The following is a 15,563-nucleotide window of genomic DNA, read 5'->3' as shown; positions in this document are numbered from 1 at the left end:
TGTATTTAATATTAATTTTTATTCAGATGTTAATCGAGTATTGTGATGGAGGTGCTGTAGACTCGATTATGGTAGAGTTGGAGAAAGCACTTACAGAGCTCCAGATAGCCTATGTTTGCCAGCATATGACTAAAGGTCTTGCATTTTTACACAAAGCTAAGGTCATTCATAGGGATTTGAAGGCGGGAAATGTCTTGCTGACAATGGCCGGTGGTGTTAAAATAGGTGAGTCACGTAATAAATTAATGTTCACATAAGTAGAATTTATGATAACGTATTTAATTTAACAATTTTTTTTATTATTAAACAAATTTTTCTTATTCTTTTTTTTTTTTTTTTTTTTGTTTAAATAAGTTATAAAGTATTATATAATTATATTATATTATTAACTTATACGAAAATATGAGCATTCTCAATTATTATTGTGAATTTGTTTATTATAGCGGATTTTGGTGTATCTGCAAAAAATAAGTACACATTACAAAAGCACGATACATTCATTGGTACTCCTTATTGGATGGCTCCAGAAGTTGTTTTATGTGAAACTTTTCGAGATAATCCTTACGACTTCAAGGTTATTTAAAATATATTAAATTGTTTAAAGTAAATTTTATTCTTCATAATCACACACACGTGTGTATTATTATATTGCTTTGGATATAAATAAATAAATATTTATTAAAATTTTTTTATTATTTTGTATATTAAATAATCGTAAATTATAGTCATTTAGTTTGTCTTTAAATGAATTTTAATTTCTAAATATAAATTTGTATGCAATATAAAGTATTAAAGATAAATGATATGTAAAAGTCATGTAATAATAAGCTAGAGCCTCTTGCAAAATTTTTATTTTATGAAAATTATTATTTTACTATTATGTCTTGAATGATGTTATAAACATACATATTCATTCTTAATAAATTTATTACTAAGAGTCAAAAAGTACAATATTTCATTAATAAACAATAATTAGATATGTTAATAAAATATATGATTATAGGTCGATATTTGGTCACTTGGTATAACTTTAATAGAGTTTGCGCAAATGGAACCACCAAATCATGAGATGTCTCCTATGCGCGTACTTCTTAAAATTCAAAAAAGTGATCCACCGAAACTTGAGCAACCAAACCGCTGGAGTAAGGATTTTAATGATTTTATTGCCAAGGCCTTAATAAAAGATCCGTCGATGAGGCCAACTGCTGAAGAGCTGCTCAAGCATCCATTTATCAGTCGAAATTTGGATTCGAAACCGATCAGAGATTTATTACTCGAATACAAAGCTGATGTAGTTGAAGAAGAATTAGTCGACGACGAAGCTGAGGTATGCATTATTTCTCTCAGATACATCTTTTGTGATTTTTGTAGAATATTTCAATCGTATTGGTATCTATTCTTGAAATGATTTAGTTGAATTATAATAAATTCTTTTGTCATTAATAAATTTTGAAGATTTCTAAACAATATTTATTACATAAGTTATAACTACTTTATTTTATGACTTGTAATATATAATGTATATTATGTGTGAGTACAGACGTGAGGTATGCAGTTACATATATATTATTGATATACTCATATTTGAAAATTAAATGTTTTTAGGTAAATTTTATTGATTTTTTTTAAAGTCTTACAAAGGATGTGATTCTTTTTCGATACTTTTCATATTACAAAGCATAAATTTCAATTATATTATATTAAAACATTTTTTTTTAATAACTAATTATATATCTAATTTTTAATATCTAATTCGTTATAAATATTTTTAAAAAACCATTGTTATAACAGTTAGTAATATTAAGTATGCATGTTGTTTGATGTGTATTGAATGAAATTTTACTCGATTCAATTTTATTTTTTAATAATTACATAAATATTTAAAAACGATTTAGTATTTAACATATACATTTATAAGAAATCTTTGTAAATATTGGCCAATGACTTCATTGCTTATATTTTTCCTAGCTTGTAAAATAACGGGACTTATAATATTGAAAATATGATTGAAAATATTATTAAAAAACATTAGCTTTAACAATTGCTATAATTTTTTAAAAACAGTTCAAATACTATACATAAGTAAGGATGAAATATTCAAATTATGAAATCAATATTAGATGCGAGTTTGATATAAATATAAATCTCTTAAATGAAATATGACAATATTTATTTTTAAATTAACATTAAATAATGGAAAATTTATCCATAATATTTATATTGTTTTTCACAATTTTCAGTGCTATATTCTATGATAAAATAAATATAAAAGCAAACAATATGCATTAACAATTTATATTTATTTTTAAAATAATAATATAAGTACAATTTTAACATTTATTACATATTAATAATGGCAAAAAGTTTATAAATCGAATCTTGTGCTGCATGCAATCCTTTAAATTAATATAATTAAGAATTTTAAGCTGTTGAATAAACATAAGTATTAAAAATTACAATTTTCGTTGTGTAAATAATAATAGAATGTGGACTTTTGTGCGAAATAATTTGAGATGCACTTTCACATAACTCTAAATAAATTGTACTGAATTAATGTAATTTAATAATTCATTAATATTAATATATTACGTATATGTGCCTTGTTTTTACACGCTTACACGTTAGAAGGCTAAAAAGGCGAAAAAGCACAGAGAACAATATCAGCGGATTGGTAAGCTGCTACCCAGTGACTCTATTGCGCTATTTACTAAGAGTCAGTCAGTCATGTCCTGCTTTGCCTGCAAAGTTAATTGTGTGATGAACGACGTTTAATTGTTATTTATGTTTATTTTTTTTTTCGGTGTATATTATACTTATCTGCTACTTTCAGAAATGTCATTTTTCTTTTTTTTTTATCATTTTTATACTACTTAGGAAAGGTATTACTATACTAACTCACGCGCGTGCGCGCTTGCACATACGCACACATTCACACATCTACGTACATACACGTACTGTATAACTCAAAAATTTGTTATTATATTGTTTTATTTGTTCATTTTGTTTGTCTATAAATGAAATATTCGTCTCCATATTAGGCAAAGTAATTACCAATAAAGCTTTCAAATGTTCAAAATATCAACACTTTTTATAGTATATTTACAAGATAATTAAATTAAATTAGTATTTTAAATACATGTAATTATTCATATAGAATTTTTGAAAAAAAAAATATTTTAGAAAATTGAAGCTCATCTATTTATAAACTTTATTGTTAACTCGATAATTTAAAATTATAAATAAATAAATAAATGATTAATTTTAATAAGCTTTAGAATTTATACTAGAATAATATTTTTATCAATATTTTTAAAAGTTTACGAATACAAGGGATAGTAGTTCATACATTTTTTTTAATGAGAAACAACAGTTTTAAATGATATTTCGAAGTCAATATTTCATTATTTTTAAAATAAAAAATTTATAAATTATTGTAAGAGTCTTTTATTATTAAAAAATCTATATATTTTTAGAGATTCCGAAATGAAACAACGAACTTAAATTTATTCAATATTTAGAAATATATAATTATAGTAAATGAAACTTGTATTCGAATGAAATTACAAAAATAACGAGTTTATATAAGCAGTTAATTGCATGATAATAATTTAGTACGTAAGCAATCATTTTATAATTGTTATAGAATCATATATCTTGTAAAAATATGATTTTAAAGTAAAAATAAATATAATACAATCGAAAAGAAAAGCATAAATATTTGCTTTATTCTTAGGCACACACATTGCAAGTAATATTTTGTATTCAATTCCTTGATATAATTTTATTTACATACGTCTATTGAGCTATTTAAGCTTTTTTAGATTTTATTTATGATTCATATTTTCATTTAATGACATATTCATTGTACTTAATAAATAATAACTACCTGCCTTTCGAGGTTTATTATTTTTTATTTTTTCTCTTGAACTATATTAAATAAATTAACTTTTCTAAGATGAAAAAGTATCTAAAATACGATTACTGACTATATAATATAAACAAATGTGAATGTATTGTTGTAATTGAAAAATTTGGCTGTGCATGCGGCTCACCTGGGCCTCGCCAGCCCCATCACCCGTGCGTTTGCCAGGTTAGTAAGCTTCAAGATTCATAATAATGTTCTTTATTATTTTTGCGTGCTCGTGTGTTGTGTGTGTACACGAGTGAATTTATTATGCACTTTTATTGATTTTATTATATTCTACATAATAAAAATATGGAGTTCTAAGATTAATTACCTAGCAACTTTTAATGTATACTAAATTATTCTATACTAAAATTATGTATTATTGCAACTTAGTAATGGTAAATTGAATTTTTGTTTGTTAGCGATTCTTACATTAATAATACGATTAACATTTTTTTAAGTACATTTGCAAAATTAGTTAAATTTTTTATTACGTTTAAAATTGTAAATAACAAAGCTTATTAATAAGCTTCTAATCTTTCATTTAGTGAATTTTAATTTGTAATCTTAGTACAAATTTAATTACTAATTTAATTTTTTGTTATGATTGATAATATGTATTTTTTATTATATAAAAAACTTATAAATAAGAAAATAAGTATCCATTTTTATTAATATCTAAACGGTCTTTTAACATTTAATGTTTTGGTATTTTTATCTTTTATCAACCGAATATAAATTTGAGGCTAGAAAAAATAGAAATATACTAAATAAAATATTTAAGTAAATGAGGGTTGTCACTTTTATATAGAAACCATAAATAAATATTTTATAATATTTGCTTGGGAATGCATAAAACAAGTTTATTTTATGTGCACATTATATAATTCTTTTTTTTATAATTTTGTATTTATAATTGTGTAAATCTTTTTTTTTAAGCTGCTAAATACAAGATATTTATGGACCATTAATTAATCTGAATATAAATATTTAAACATACATCGCTACAAATAGCCAAAATTTCATAATAATTTTTAATAAAATTTTATTAAAATAATTATTTTTAACTAATAATTCTGTAACTAATCGTTAGTAATTAATACTGTAGTATAAATTTTACGTTTAGAAATAAAATTTTTAGTAGTGAATACAAAAGCTTCCATATAATTAAATATTATTTAAAACATGAAAAAATTACTATTATTGTCTTTGATTTTTTTTGCATCTATTAAACTAAATCTTATTTTTAATAATATTTTAGTATTTTTTAGATAAATGTGAAAAAATGTTGTTTCACTTCTAATTGATATAAATAATACCTACCTACAATTTTCCATGATAAATAAATTATTATAAAAATTTTGTACCTAATTCTAATATGAAAAATGAATATTTATGATATTATCCAGGACATACGGCAAAGGAATATCATCGTTCGCAATATTTAGAATAAAACAATTTTGCTTTTATATCTTATTTGATACAATTCCTCTGACGTTCTACAAAATTCTTATTATTTTATTTCATTTAATTCTTTCTATTATGAAGTTAATATCGCCTTCTTCCGCCATTATAATATAATTTTTTTTAGGAGCAACGCACGTCGCAACTTCCCCTGGAATTGGATCAAATCGGAGATGACTCTGTATCTGTCCGCAGCGACAATGACGTCAAAGGTAAAAGATGAATAGTAAACATGATTTAGAACATTCATATAATTTCGAATTTGAAATTTGGATATTTTATTTAATATATTCGTACAAAAAAAGTATCACTAACATCTTGTTTTCGCGAATACGGCATGTTTTAATTGTTTATGTGGTAAGATGGCAAAATATTATGTGTACGAGCTTTTTGAATTGAATTAAAATTATCATAAAAATTAAATCTGAAATTTTATATATTTTATATATAAGATTACTTTATTTGATAAATAATGTTATAGTAGTAGTTTTTACTTTTTGCACTCTTAAAAACCTAAAAAATTAAACAAAATGATACGTACCTTAACTGAATTATAAAGTTATAGAAATAATTTAATTATAAAAATCTTTAATGATTTATTTATAGTATTATATGTTCTATCACGTATAAAATGTTTAAAATTATAACGAAGTAATCACAAAAATTTAAACATTATATCCTACATTGGAAATGACAATACTGTTTGTATAGCGCTTAATTAATTAAATTTAATTTACTTGAAACTTCGTAACTTTTTATTTAAGTATTTTTTTATACTGTAATGATTCTAAGTTTATATATAATGTTTATAATTTATTTATCATATATAATATGAAATTAGTAATATAATTTTTATTATGTAATATATACCAATTACAAAAAATATTGATTGTTATTATTAAAAAATTCGTTTTGTTACAGTCACAGAAAAAGAGACAGCCATCATAGTACCGGCGAGTGCAGCGAAGAGAGAAGAGAGTAATAAAAGAGAAATTAATAGAGATGGTGAGAAAGAAGAACGTAGTAAAAAATTACGAAAAGCAGAATCCAAGGAAAATATACCCATATCTGTGGAGAAAAAACCAGTAAGATATTTATTTTATATCGATTAAGTCTAAATATTACATATAATTACAAAACTTTAATCAGAACAGTTAAAGCAATTGAATGGATTTATACAATATGAAATTCTTATAATAATTAATAAATTAATGAGTAAAATTTGGAAACGGTTTACTATATATCACTTTTCAATTAAAAAATCGACTTATGTAAGTAAAAATTATATATAAACAAAGAAAATAAAAAAGTAAATGAGACCAAGGGATATAGGTTTAAATCTTTTAAGCATTAGCTTACGAAATAAATAAAATAAATGGATATTGGAACTAATAAACTTTGGATGATTTTCTGCGCGTAGGCACCGAAGCCGCCGACCGTTGCAGTCGCCCCGAACGAATTGAGCGAGCGGCGATTGTCTCGAGACAAAGGTCCGGCACCTCTTCCCCCTTCGATTACACGTCAGGAGAGCCGAAATGATATTGAGATGGTTTCGAAAATTGGTAAAAAGTTGAGTCCCATTGATACGGCCAAGGACGATCAAAAGCAGCCCGAAACAAGGTCCCAGGTGCAGGAAGAGTCGCAGGAAGTCACAAACGGCAAAATTAAGCAGCAACGCGATTCGGATACGAATAATCTGACTACGTCAGAAAAATCTCTGGTCAAAGATCAACAGCAACCGTTGAGGTCCAAAAGTGTTGAGGACAAAATGATAGTATCGAATAAGGCTAAACAAATTAGCGTAGAGGAGAAGCGTAAGTCGGCGCCAATCAAGCCCGATAACGGTACAGAAGAGGATTTGAGAAAATCAAACATGGATAAGCAGAATTCATTTGAAGAGGATAGGTAACGTAGATGTAACAAATAAAATTATTTATGAAATTAAACGATCTTCAATGTTAAATATTTAAGGGTTAAAGTGGAATCATCGACTGATTGGAACCGTTCGCCAAACGATTGCAAATCAGATGAAATCAGTCGCCATAGTCTTCAATTGAAGCGCAAGTCCGTGGAGGAAAAACTCAAGGCTATGTTGGAAAAGCAGCTTTTAAGGGAGTCGGGCAAAGAGCACCAGCAACAAATGAACGAGCTTAAGAATCAAATATTTTTCGCGTCAGCGAGCAAAGATGGTGGAAGTCCTCTTAAAATGAGTTCGTCGACGGGCGATATTGCGTCTACTGTGTTCCTTAAGAGGATCAACGACGAGGACGCAAAGTGCCGTAGTGAAGGCTCATCGCGTAACGACTCCCTTGAAAATTTGTCGGATGTAGAAACCGAAATCGCCCGTGAGAATGTTGCCCCTGATGTGGTCGATAGATCCAAAAACCAAAATGCGGGTATTAACGTATCTGTCATCACGTCCACGCCGATCAAGAGTAACATATCGAGGAGTTCAAGTGGAGATAACATCGTCGTTATCACTGGTATACGATCGTGCACTTGAGTAGCATTAATTTATAGAAATTTGTGGTGCATAATTATTTATTAAAAGTGAATCGACATTCTTCTAAATGCTCTATCTGCCTATATAATAATTGTTTAAGGACAGTAATTAAAATGGAAATTTTTTTTACAATATATTGTATTCACGGAATAACAATCAATTTTCAAATTATTTTATTATTTATATATATAATAAAATAATATTTAAATAAATTGCATAACTGAATAACTCTCAATTTTTGAGATATTCTTTTTTGAAGTTATTTAATATTATATTATTATTTTTTAAAATTAAATATCAATTCTCTTAAATTCAATTAATTCTATGATTACAATTAAAATTATCGGTCAACATCAGTATATTAAAAAAGATAATTAAATCATGGAGATGAATTAAATTTTCATTGATTGAATACATTGTAATTTTTCAATGAATAGATTGCCGTTTTAAATTTAATTCAACAATACTTCTTATTATTTATAAATCATTAAATTACTTCACCAATAGGTTTAAATTTACAACTACGCATTTAAATAGATTAACAATAATTGTTATTGTTTGCCTAGGGGCGCCTCAAAAGTTGGAAATGGAGCATAGGGCGAATACATCAACAACCGTGCGCATAACGTCGGACAGTCCAGATCCATCAAATAGTTTGGCAAGTAACGTCAGTCAGGTAACCGTAGTTACAACTCATCCGCCAGTACTGATCGATGCAACTGCAAGTCCACCACCTCCGAGACGCACTTCATCCGAGGTTGTTATTGTTGCTAACGAAACGAATAAAACTCAGGTAGGCATTGTCATTTTTCTTTCCATCTCAATGTTTTAATACAATTTATTTTTAAATTTAAAGTGAAATTTATAAAAAATGATGAATTTAAATTATTTTTCGTTGATTAGATGGCATTTAAAAAAATAAAATCACTAAATACCTAATACATAAATTATAGTAGAATTGTCACGGTATTTTAGAGAATATTTTTTATAACACAAATTTTTATAAAATCATAATAATACAATTAACAAATAAAAAATTCTGAATATTGTGAATAAAAGGTGAACGAGAGTTCCGCCGAAGACGATGGTTTCACAAGCTTAGATAGTCTCGAATACACGCCGCAAGAGCAAGCAATAGTAATTGGCGCTGATCAATTGTCTGGTAAGAAGATCGGTAAACGTCTAGATGAATCGGAAGTCGTCATAGTTAGTGCGATCGAGGATAATCAGCAGCTGTTACAGGATACTAGTCACGTATCCGTTGTTACCGTAGGCGATGAACGCGAGCAAGTTAAGGACTCGTCAGCTCTGGATACTGGATCTGTTATCGACGATGATAAAACAAAAAAGCTAATGAACGGACAGGTGATTTTTATTTCTAATCTTTTAAGATATATTTAAGAATTAGATTGGAGAGAGGAGATACGCAACGTAAAATCAATGTAAATTTATTGCCTTCTAATAAGCAGACTAACAAAATATTTCGGTGAATTCTTTTAATTACATTTTACTTTAGTAATTATAGATACTTAAATTATCATTAATATTAATTAATATTTTAACTTTATAATGTTAAAAGTAAAACTTATTTTTTTTTCCTCAATATATTTGTATGAGTGGCTAGTAGAGTTGTATAATTATATCGCACAAGAATATTTTGTAGTTACTAATTAAGCGTGGGCATATTCAGGTGAGACAGAGCGTCGATCAAACACTGATGGGTACGAAGTCGCACGTTAAATCGAAAGATCCATCGAGCAACAATAAGCCAACCTCATCTCGACACAGCATCAGCAATCATAATAAAGAAAAGCGCGTTTCACCCGATAGCTATGACGGCTCCAACTCGACGCGCTGCTCACAAAGTGACTCGGGTTCAACGCGTTCTCACACCCCCAGCAAAAGTATCGACCGCTCGGACGCTGAGTCAATATCGACAACTATTAGCCAGGACAGTCGGGGCTCCAACAAAGAGACCAATCACGTAGGTAATAGTAATGGAGCCGGGCAGAGGTCTGAAATGGACGAAGAGGTCGTATTGCGTAGAAAGCCCGAGTACGCGCGCGAGATTCCTAGGAGGACGAAAGAAGATGCCGAAAGGATACAAATGATGAATCTTAAGAAAAAAACTCGAAAGCGTACGAGGAAATTTGAGATTGACGGTGTCGTCGTTACAACAACTACGTCCAAAGTAGGTTTTAATTTACTATCTTTTGAAGTATTTAAAATTAAACATAATTATGTTTTGTTCACATGGATTTTCGACTTTTAATCATAATAAGATGCTGGAGTTTTTAAAAGCACGTGCTTTTAAATGAAATAGGGCAAACGCACATGTCCTATTAATGCTACTAATGTGGTAAATTAAGGGAGAGTTGGTTAAAGAAAAATTACGATTTTACGCAGGTAATCTACGGCGACGATGAGAACGGCAAATTCTACGATGATCAAATATTCCGTAAACAGGAGTTGCGAGAATTGAAGATGCTGCAGAAGATGGAGCAAAAACAGTTCCAGGACTTATCCTTAAAAGCACAATTTAACAAAGATCAGCAAGAGAAACGCAACGAGCAAGAACGTCAGCTTCTCGAACGCACGGCAGAAGCTGATCTTGAAGCATTAATGAGACAACAGCGACAACAGCTGGATAGGGCTGAAGCACAACAAGAAGCTGATCTGAGACTTGCTTCAAAAAAAATCAGAGCCGAACAAGAGCGCGAGCTCAAGCAATTCAGAGAAGGCCTTAAGCAGGATTTGAGGCTGCTCAAACAAGAGGTTGATCTTATGCCTAAGGTCGTGTCTTTGTTATCTTAATTTACTTTTTAGAAACTGAATAAACTTTATAATACGATTATAGAAAAATTCTAAATCCTTAGTGAAAGAAAAAATATGTGTTGATTAAAAATATATATTTATTTGTGAAAAAACATGAATGAAAATGTATTCGGTAATTAAATTATTAAAAAACGGGCAAAATTCAAATAAATCTTACCGAGTAAAACAATTTCAAATAATAAAATTCTATTACGATTAATTTTTTAGGAAAAGCGCAAAAGCGCGTTTAAAATACGAAAGGAAAAGTTAGAGGCAGAACACGAAGAGCGCGAAAAGCTCTTTATGGAAAAACTGAATGAGAGCCACGAGACATCGTTACGCCGATTGTCAGATAGTCATCGTGAGAAAATTGCACTTATGGAACGTCAATTTCTGCAGCAAAAGCAGCAACTACTACGTGCTCGGGAGTCGGCGATTTGGGAGTTAGAAGAACACCAAATTCACGAGCGCCAGCAATTACTGAAACGACAACTCAAGGATATTTTCTTTTTACAACGGCATCAGATGCTCATCAAACACGAAAAAGAGCTCGAGCAGATGAAACGCATGAATCAACGTAAAGAAGAGGAATTAGTCAAAAGACAGACAATCGAGAGACGGAATTTGCCCAAGAGAATTCGCAATGAAATGAAGGCACGCGAAATGATGTTCAGGTATGTTTGCAAAGTATCTTATAATTAAATAGAAATTTCAGTAATTAATATCAGTACAAATAAAAATTCAGCTTATGCAGAAGTGTTTCATTTGAAAGTATATTACAATAAAAGTAGCAAGGCTTTAATCAATCATAATAAAATATATCAAATATAACTAAATGATTTAATACTATTTTACATGCAAATGCTTTATTGAATAATTGAATAGAGAGTCAATGAGAATTTCGATGTCGTCGACTCTGGTATCAGATCCGGACGCCGAGCGAGACAAGCTCAAAAAGTTCCAGGAAAACGAAAAGAAGAGGTACCGTGCTGAACAGCAACGCTTCGAGTTAAAACATGCACGTCAACTGGAGGAGATGAGGGCGTCGAGTGATGCAACTATTAAAGAGCTTGAGCAGTTACAAAACGAGAAACGTAAAATGCTTATGGAGCACGAATTAATCAAACTAAAGGAGCAAGAAGAAGCATATTTGAAAGAATTGCGCGAATGGAAAGGCCTACTTAAGCCTCGCAAGCAGGTATGTATCGGCTTTTTTTTTTTTTTTTTAGCACAATAAATGATAGCTTTTCTAATTATCATATTTGTGGAAGTTAATTGAACATGATATATATATATATAGCCTTTTCATTTATTTATGTATATATATTTATATATAAATGAATTAAAAGGCTTTTTATTTTATGTGAAAAGAAATAAGATATAATTACGAAAACGAGATTTCCATATAAAAAAAATTATACTTTATAATGTAAGAGTTGAAAATTTATGTCTTGTACATTGTATTTTTTAATAGTATAAAGTTTATAATGTACATTTAAAATTTGACAAATTACTTATATATATAAACGTAACTTTTATTTATATTTAGATAAAAAAAAAAATAAAATAATGATCTTTGTACATTTGACATTTTTATGCTAAAAATTTAACATATGTAATGAAAAATGCTACTAAATATACAAATAATATTTTTGAGTATAATATAAATGTTTATGTAAGGATTAGTTTAATAAAGATTAAATAATACTTCTGAACAATTTAATAATAAAGATATTCTTTCAAGCAATCTAATTGATTTTAAATTAATAAATAATTATAGCTAATCAATAACTATGCAAATTCATTGCACATATTTCTTAAATAACGTAATTATATTCATTTATAAATTATTAAAATAATAACAAATTCAAAATATATATATGTTATTGATAATTTTTTCAACACTATAATAAAATAGATCGTGTTAACTGTTAAAATTTTTATAATTATTACATATAATTAATTATTTTTAAAAATTATTCAAGTGTTTTAGCACGTTTAAGAAAATTTTCTGTGTCTTTTATATGGCTTAGTTGTTTTAGCTCAGAATAGACTAAATCTTATTTCGCATTATAAAATTTGATCAAATTTGCTTTAAATTAATTTATTTTAAAGATATACTAACAAATAGTGAAAAAGAAGGAAAATAATTGTACTGAAAATACAATTTAATTTAATATCGTGCCCATTTAATTCATTTATATATGCAACTATAATCATATTCATTTTCAATATTCTTTTATTAACAATAATATAAACAATATTATTGAATAATAATAGAATATATATTAGACGAATAAAATTATAAAATTTAATATGCGATTGAGAATAATAACATTATTTTTATTAATTATTGAATATAAGAATAAATCATGCGAGATGATTTATTTATTTTTATATTAATATATTGCGTTCTTATTAAAATGATTATTAACAGTATTACGTTATTCGACCTAATATTTAATTTGATATTTGAAAGTGGCACGTGATCGGACGGAGAGAAATCTTATCGTGCATTTGTAAATTATGCATACTTGCGTTAATATTGCAGCCATCGGTGTATCCAGTTTATTTGGTCAAAGATCGAATAGTTACATAATCTCATCACAACCTCACCGAAAACTATCTAAAAATGTAAATGCTATGTATTTATATGTTTTTTTTTTTTAGTAAAAATAATTGGGTTTTTTCCAATCCTACAATTTACAATTTCTAGAATGATGCATTCACCCGTAAATTACATCATAAGTGGAAATAACAACGGTTATTTTTAGTAAGCAAATAATGAAATATTATTAATAATTTATCATATATTATCAATGTATTTCATTATTTCAAGGTAAATTTTATGCAAGGAAATCTTTGAATAATTAAAGCATAATGTAAGATTGGAAAACTGCTCGAAAAAAATAACAGTTGAAAAAGTTGAATATTCCTAAACTACTGTAATATACCTTTTACAGCCTTATTAACATTAGCAACATTTTCGAACTAAAGTTAGTCTAGTAATGCTTCATTATACTATCGGTATTTCAGAGCTATCGATAAAAAAAATAATACTAATTATAGGTCAACTAACTAATGCAGAAAGGGATAATGAATATACAGTAGGTATAGATAGATTAAGTGACAATGCCAGACATTTAAAATGGCTGCGAGACAATATTTATAATCTCAGCACCGCGACAATATTATAAAATTGCGTGATCAATAACAATGAAAATATACGAGCAATGCACACTTGTTCTGCAGAACTTAGAGGTGGAGTTGGCATCGGAAATGGAAGCACTGGAGTCTCGTTACCGCGGCTATCTGCCCTCCCGCCTGAGCGGTTTCTACCTGACAAGCTATAGCCACTTTGACTTCGCCTTTACAAAATCACCCTCCAACTCCTCTGACACGCTGAGCAAGCGTAGACAACCACCTTCCCATTCCACGCCGAGTTCGCCTTTTAGCATACCCCGGGTGACATTACGCCTCGGTGGCTCGGAGACGAGTTCCCTTGGTGGCGGTACACTTCCCAGAAATTATACGACCGGCAAAACTCCCGATCTCCTCTCCCCGGCGCCACCAAATTAATGTCACATCCGTCACCTTGTTCTTATTTCGCTAAATCGATACCCTCTTCCCTAAGAGGATCTGTACTTGATTTTCGCGAAGAGGCTTGCCGATTAATCCGATGGGCAAATCGATGTATATTGTCTTTCGACGTTAAAACCGGTATCGCAATATATATAGTCTATTTACTATTTACGAACTTTTTGTATCGTAATCTTATTGCGTATTAATTGTGCTACGTCTCAACTCACTTACGTTAACATTTCTAGTAGCCAAGTGCATTAATAAAATTAAAAGGTGTACAATATTACTGAACGGACCAACAGCACTTGTTTTCAAGCACAATGCATTTAATATTGCAGCTTACTTAAGTCAAAATATTCTTTCCTTATAATGTCATGGGATTCTTTCAAAAACATGGATTTATATCCATTAGATGCAACGAGATAGTACTAATCGACGTAATTTCATGTTTTATAAAAATTAAAATAATGGGTAAATACTAATTGAAAGTTTAAACTATATTTTTGTAATACAAATTATATGCTACTTAAATTATATTTTTAGATTTTGCATATTTTACATTTTTTAAATTATTTCCTTAATTTTTATTTCCATAATTTCTCTTTACGAAACTAAAATATTAAAGAAATCATCTAGTGGAAATTACTTTAATAATTTTTGCAAATTATTCGAGCTTAATTAGTTTTATCTCTTCGAATTATTAAAAAAATATTATTTTACATATAAGCTAGATAATTGTGTAAAAATACCTATTTCCTTTGCTCTAATCAATCCTCTAACACAATAAAATTCAATTTTTATTTTGAATTTTTAAATGTTAAATAATGCGTTAACATTTAATTCATATTATTTTTATTAAGATGATTCAAAAACATTTTAATATTAAGATGAATGATGTATTTTTTACTTGAAAAATAATTGAAAAACTCATCGGATTAAAAATTAACATTTCTACAGAATTAGAATTACAAATATTTAGGTACAGCTCCTCAATATTATCATTCCATCATATGCTTTACTATTTTCATGTTTTTTCCTTTTTACTGATTAAAATCTAATTATCTCGATGAAAGAAATTGGATAAATGTTTATAATACAATTTTCAAATCGATATAAAAATGTATCGTCCATTCTATTTGTGTGGATTCCATTATCTACAGAATTGCATAGCATAAAAAATCAGTTAGTGCTTTAATTTTTTTCACGCTCTATATCAGTTCACTTTCTGTTCAAATCAATTATTCTAGCCTAATATGTATTTATATATATGTGTATGTATGTACGTATGTATGT

The 15,563-nt window shown here is 28.2% G+C and overlaps 1 protein-coding gene across 1 annotated transcript in view; it reads left to right on the top strand.

Annotated features, from left to right (window-relative positions):
- Slik (Sterile20-like kinase) overlaps nucleotides 1-15,563 on the top strand; it is a 36,082-nt gene that overhangs the window by 17,323 nt on the left and 3,196 nt on the right. Inside the window, exons 4-16 of the mRNA XM_011503882.1 lie at nucleotides 27-225; nucleotides 444-574; nucleotides 1,004-1,327; nucleotides 5,499-5,583; nucleotides 6,293-6,456; nucleotides 6,792-7,276; nucleotides 7,343-7,854; nucleotides 8,441-8,667; nucleotides 8,934-9,239; nucleotides 9,565-10,065; nucleotides 10,281-10,667; nucleotides 10,917-11,362; nucleotides 11,574-11,886. Of these exons, the coding sequence (XP_011502184.1) occupies nucleotides 27-225; nucleotides 444-574; nucleotides 1,004-1,327; nucleotides 5,499-5,583; nucleotides 6,293-6,456; nucleotides 6,792-7,276; nucleotides 7,343-7,854; nucleotides 8,441-8,667; nucleotides 8,934-9,239; nucleotides 9,565-10,065; nucleotides 10,281-10,667; nucleotides 10,917-11,362; nucleotides 11,574-11,886 (4,080 nt within the window). The remainder of the gene's footprint in view (nucleotides 1-26; nucleotides 226-443; nucleotides 575-1,003; nucleotides 1,328-5,498; nucleotides 5,584-6,292; nucleotides 6,457-6,791; nucleotides 7,277-7,342; nucleotides 7,855-8,440; nucleotides 8,668-8,933; nucleotides 9,240-9,564; nucleotides 10,066-10,280; nucleotides 10,668-10,916; nucleotides 11,363-11,573; nucleotides 11,887-15,563) is intronic.

This window comes from Ceratosolen solmsi, unplaced genomic scaffold (genome assembly GCF_000503995.2).
Source record: "Ceratosolen solmsi marchali unplaced genomic scaffold, CerSol_1.0 scaffold53, whole genome shotgun sequence".
Lineage (NCBI taxonomy): Eukaryota > Metazoa > Arthropoda > Insecta > Hymenoptera > Agaonidae > Ceratosolen > Ceratosolen solmsi.
The sequence above is the reverse complement of the archived record's forward strand: the minus strand, read 5'-3'. Positions and strand labels throughout refer to the sequence as shown.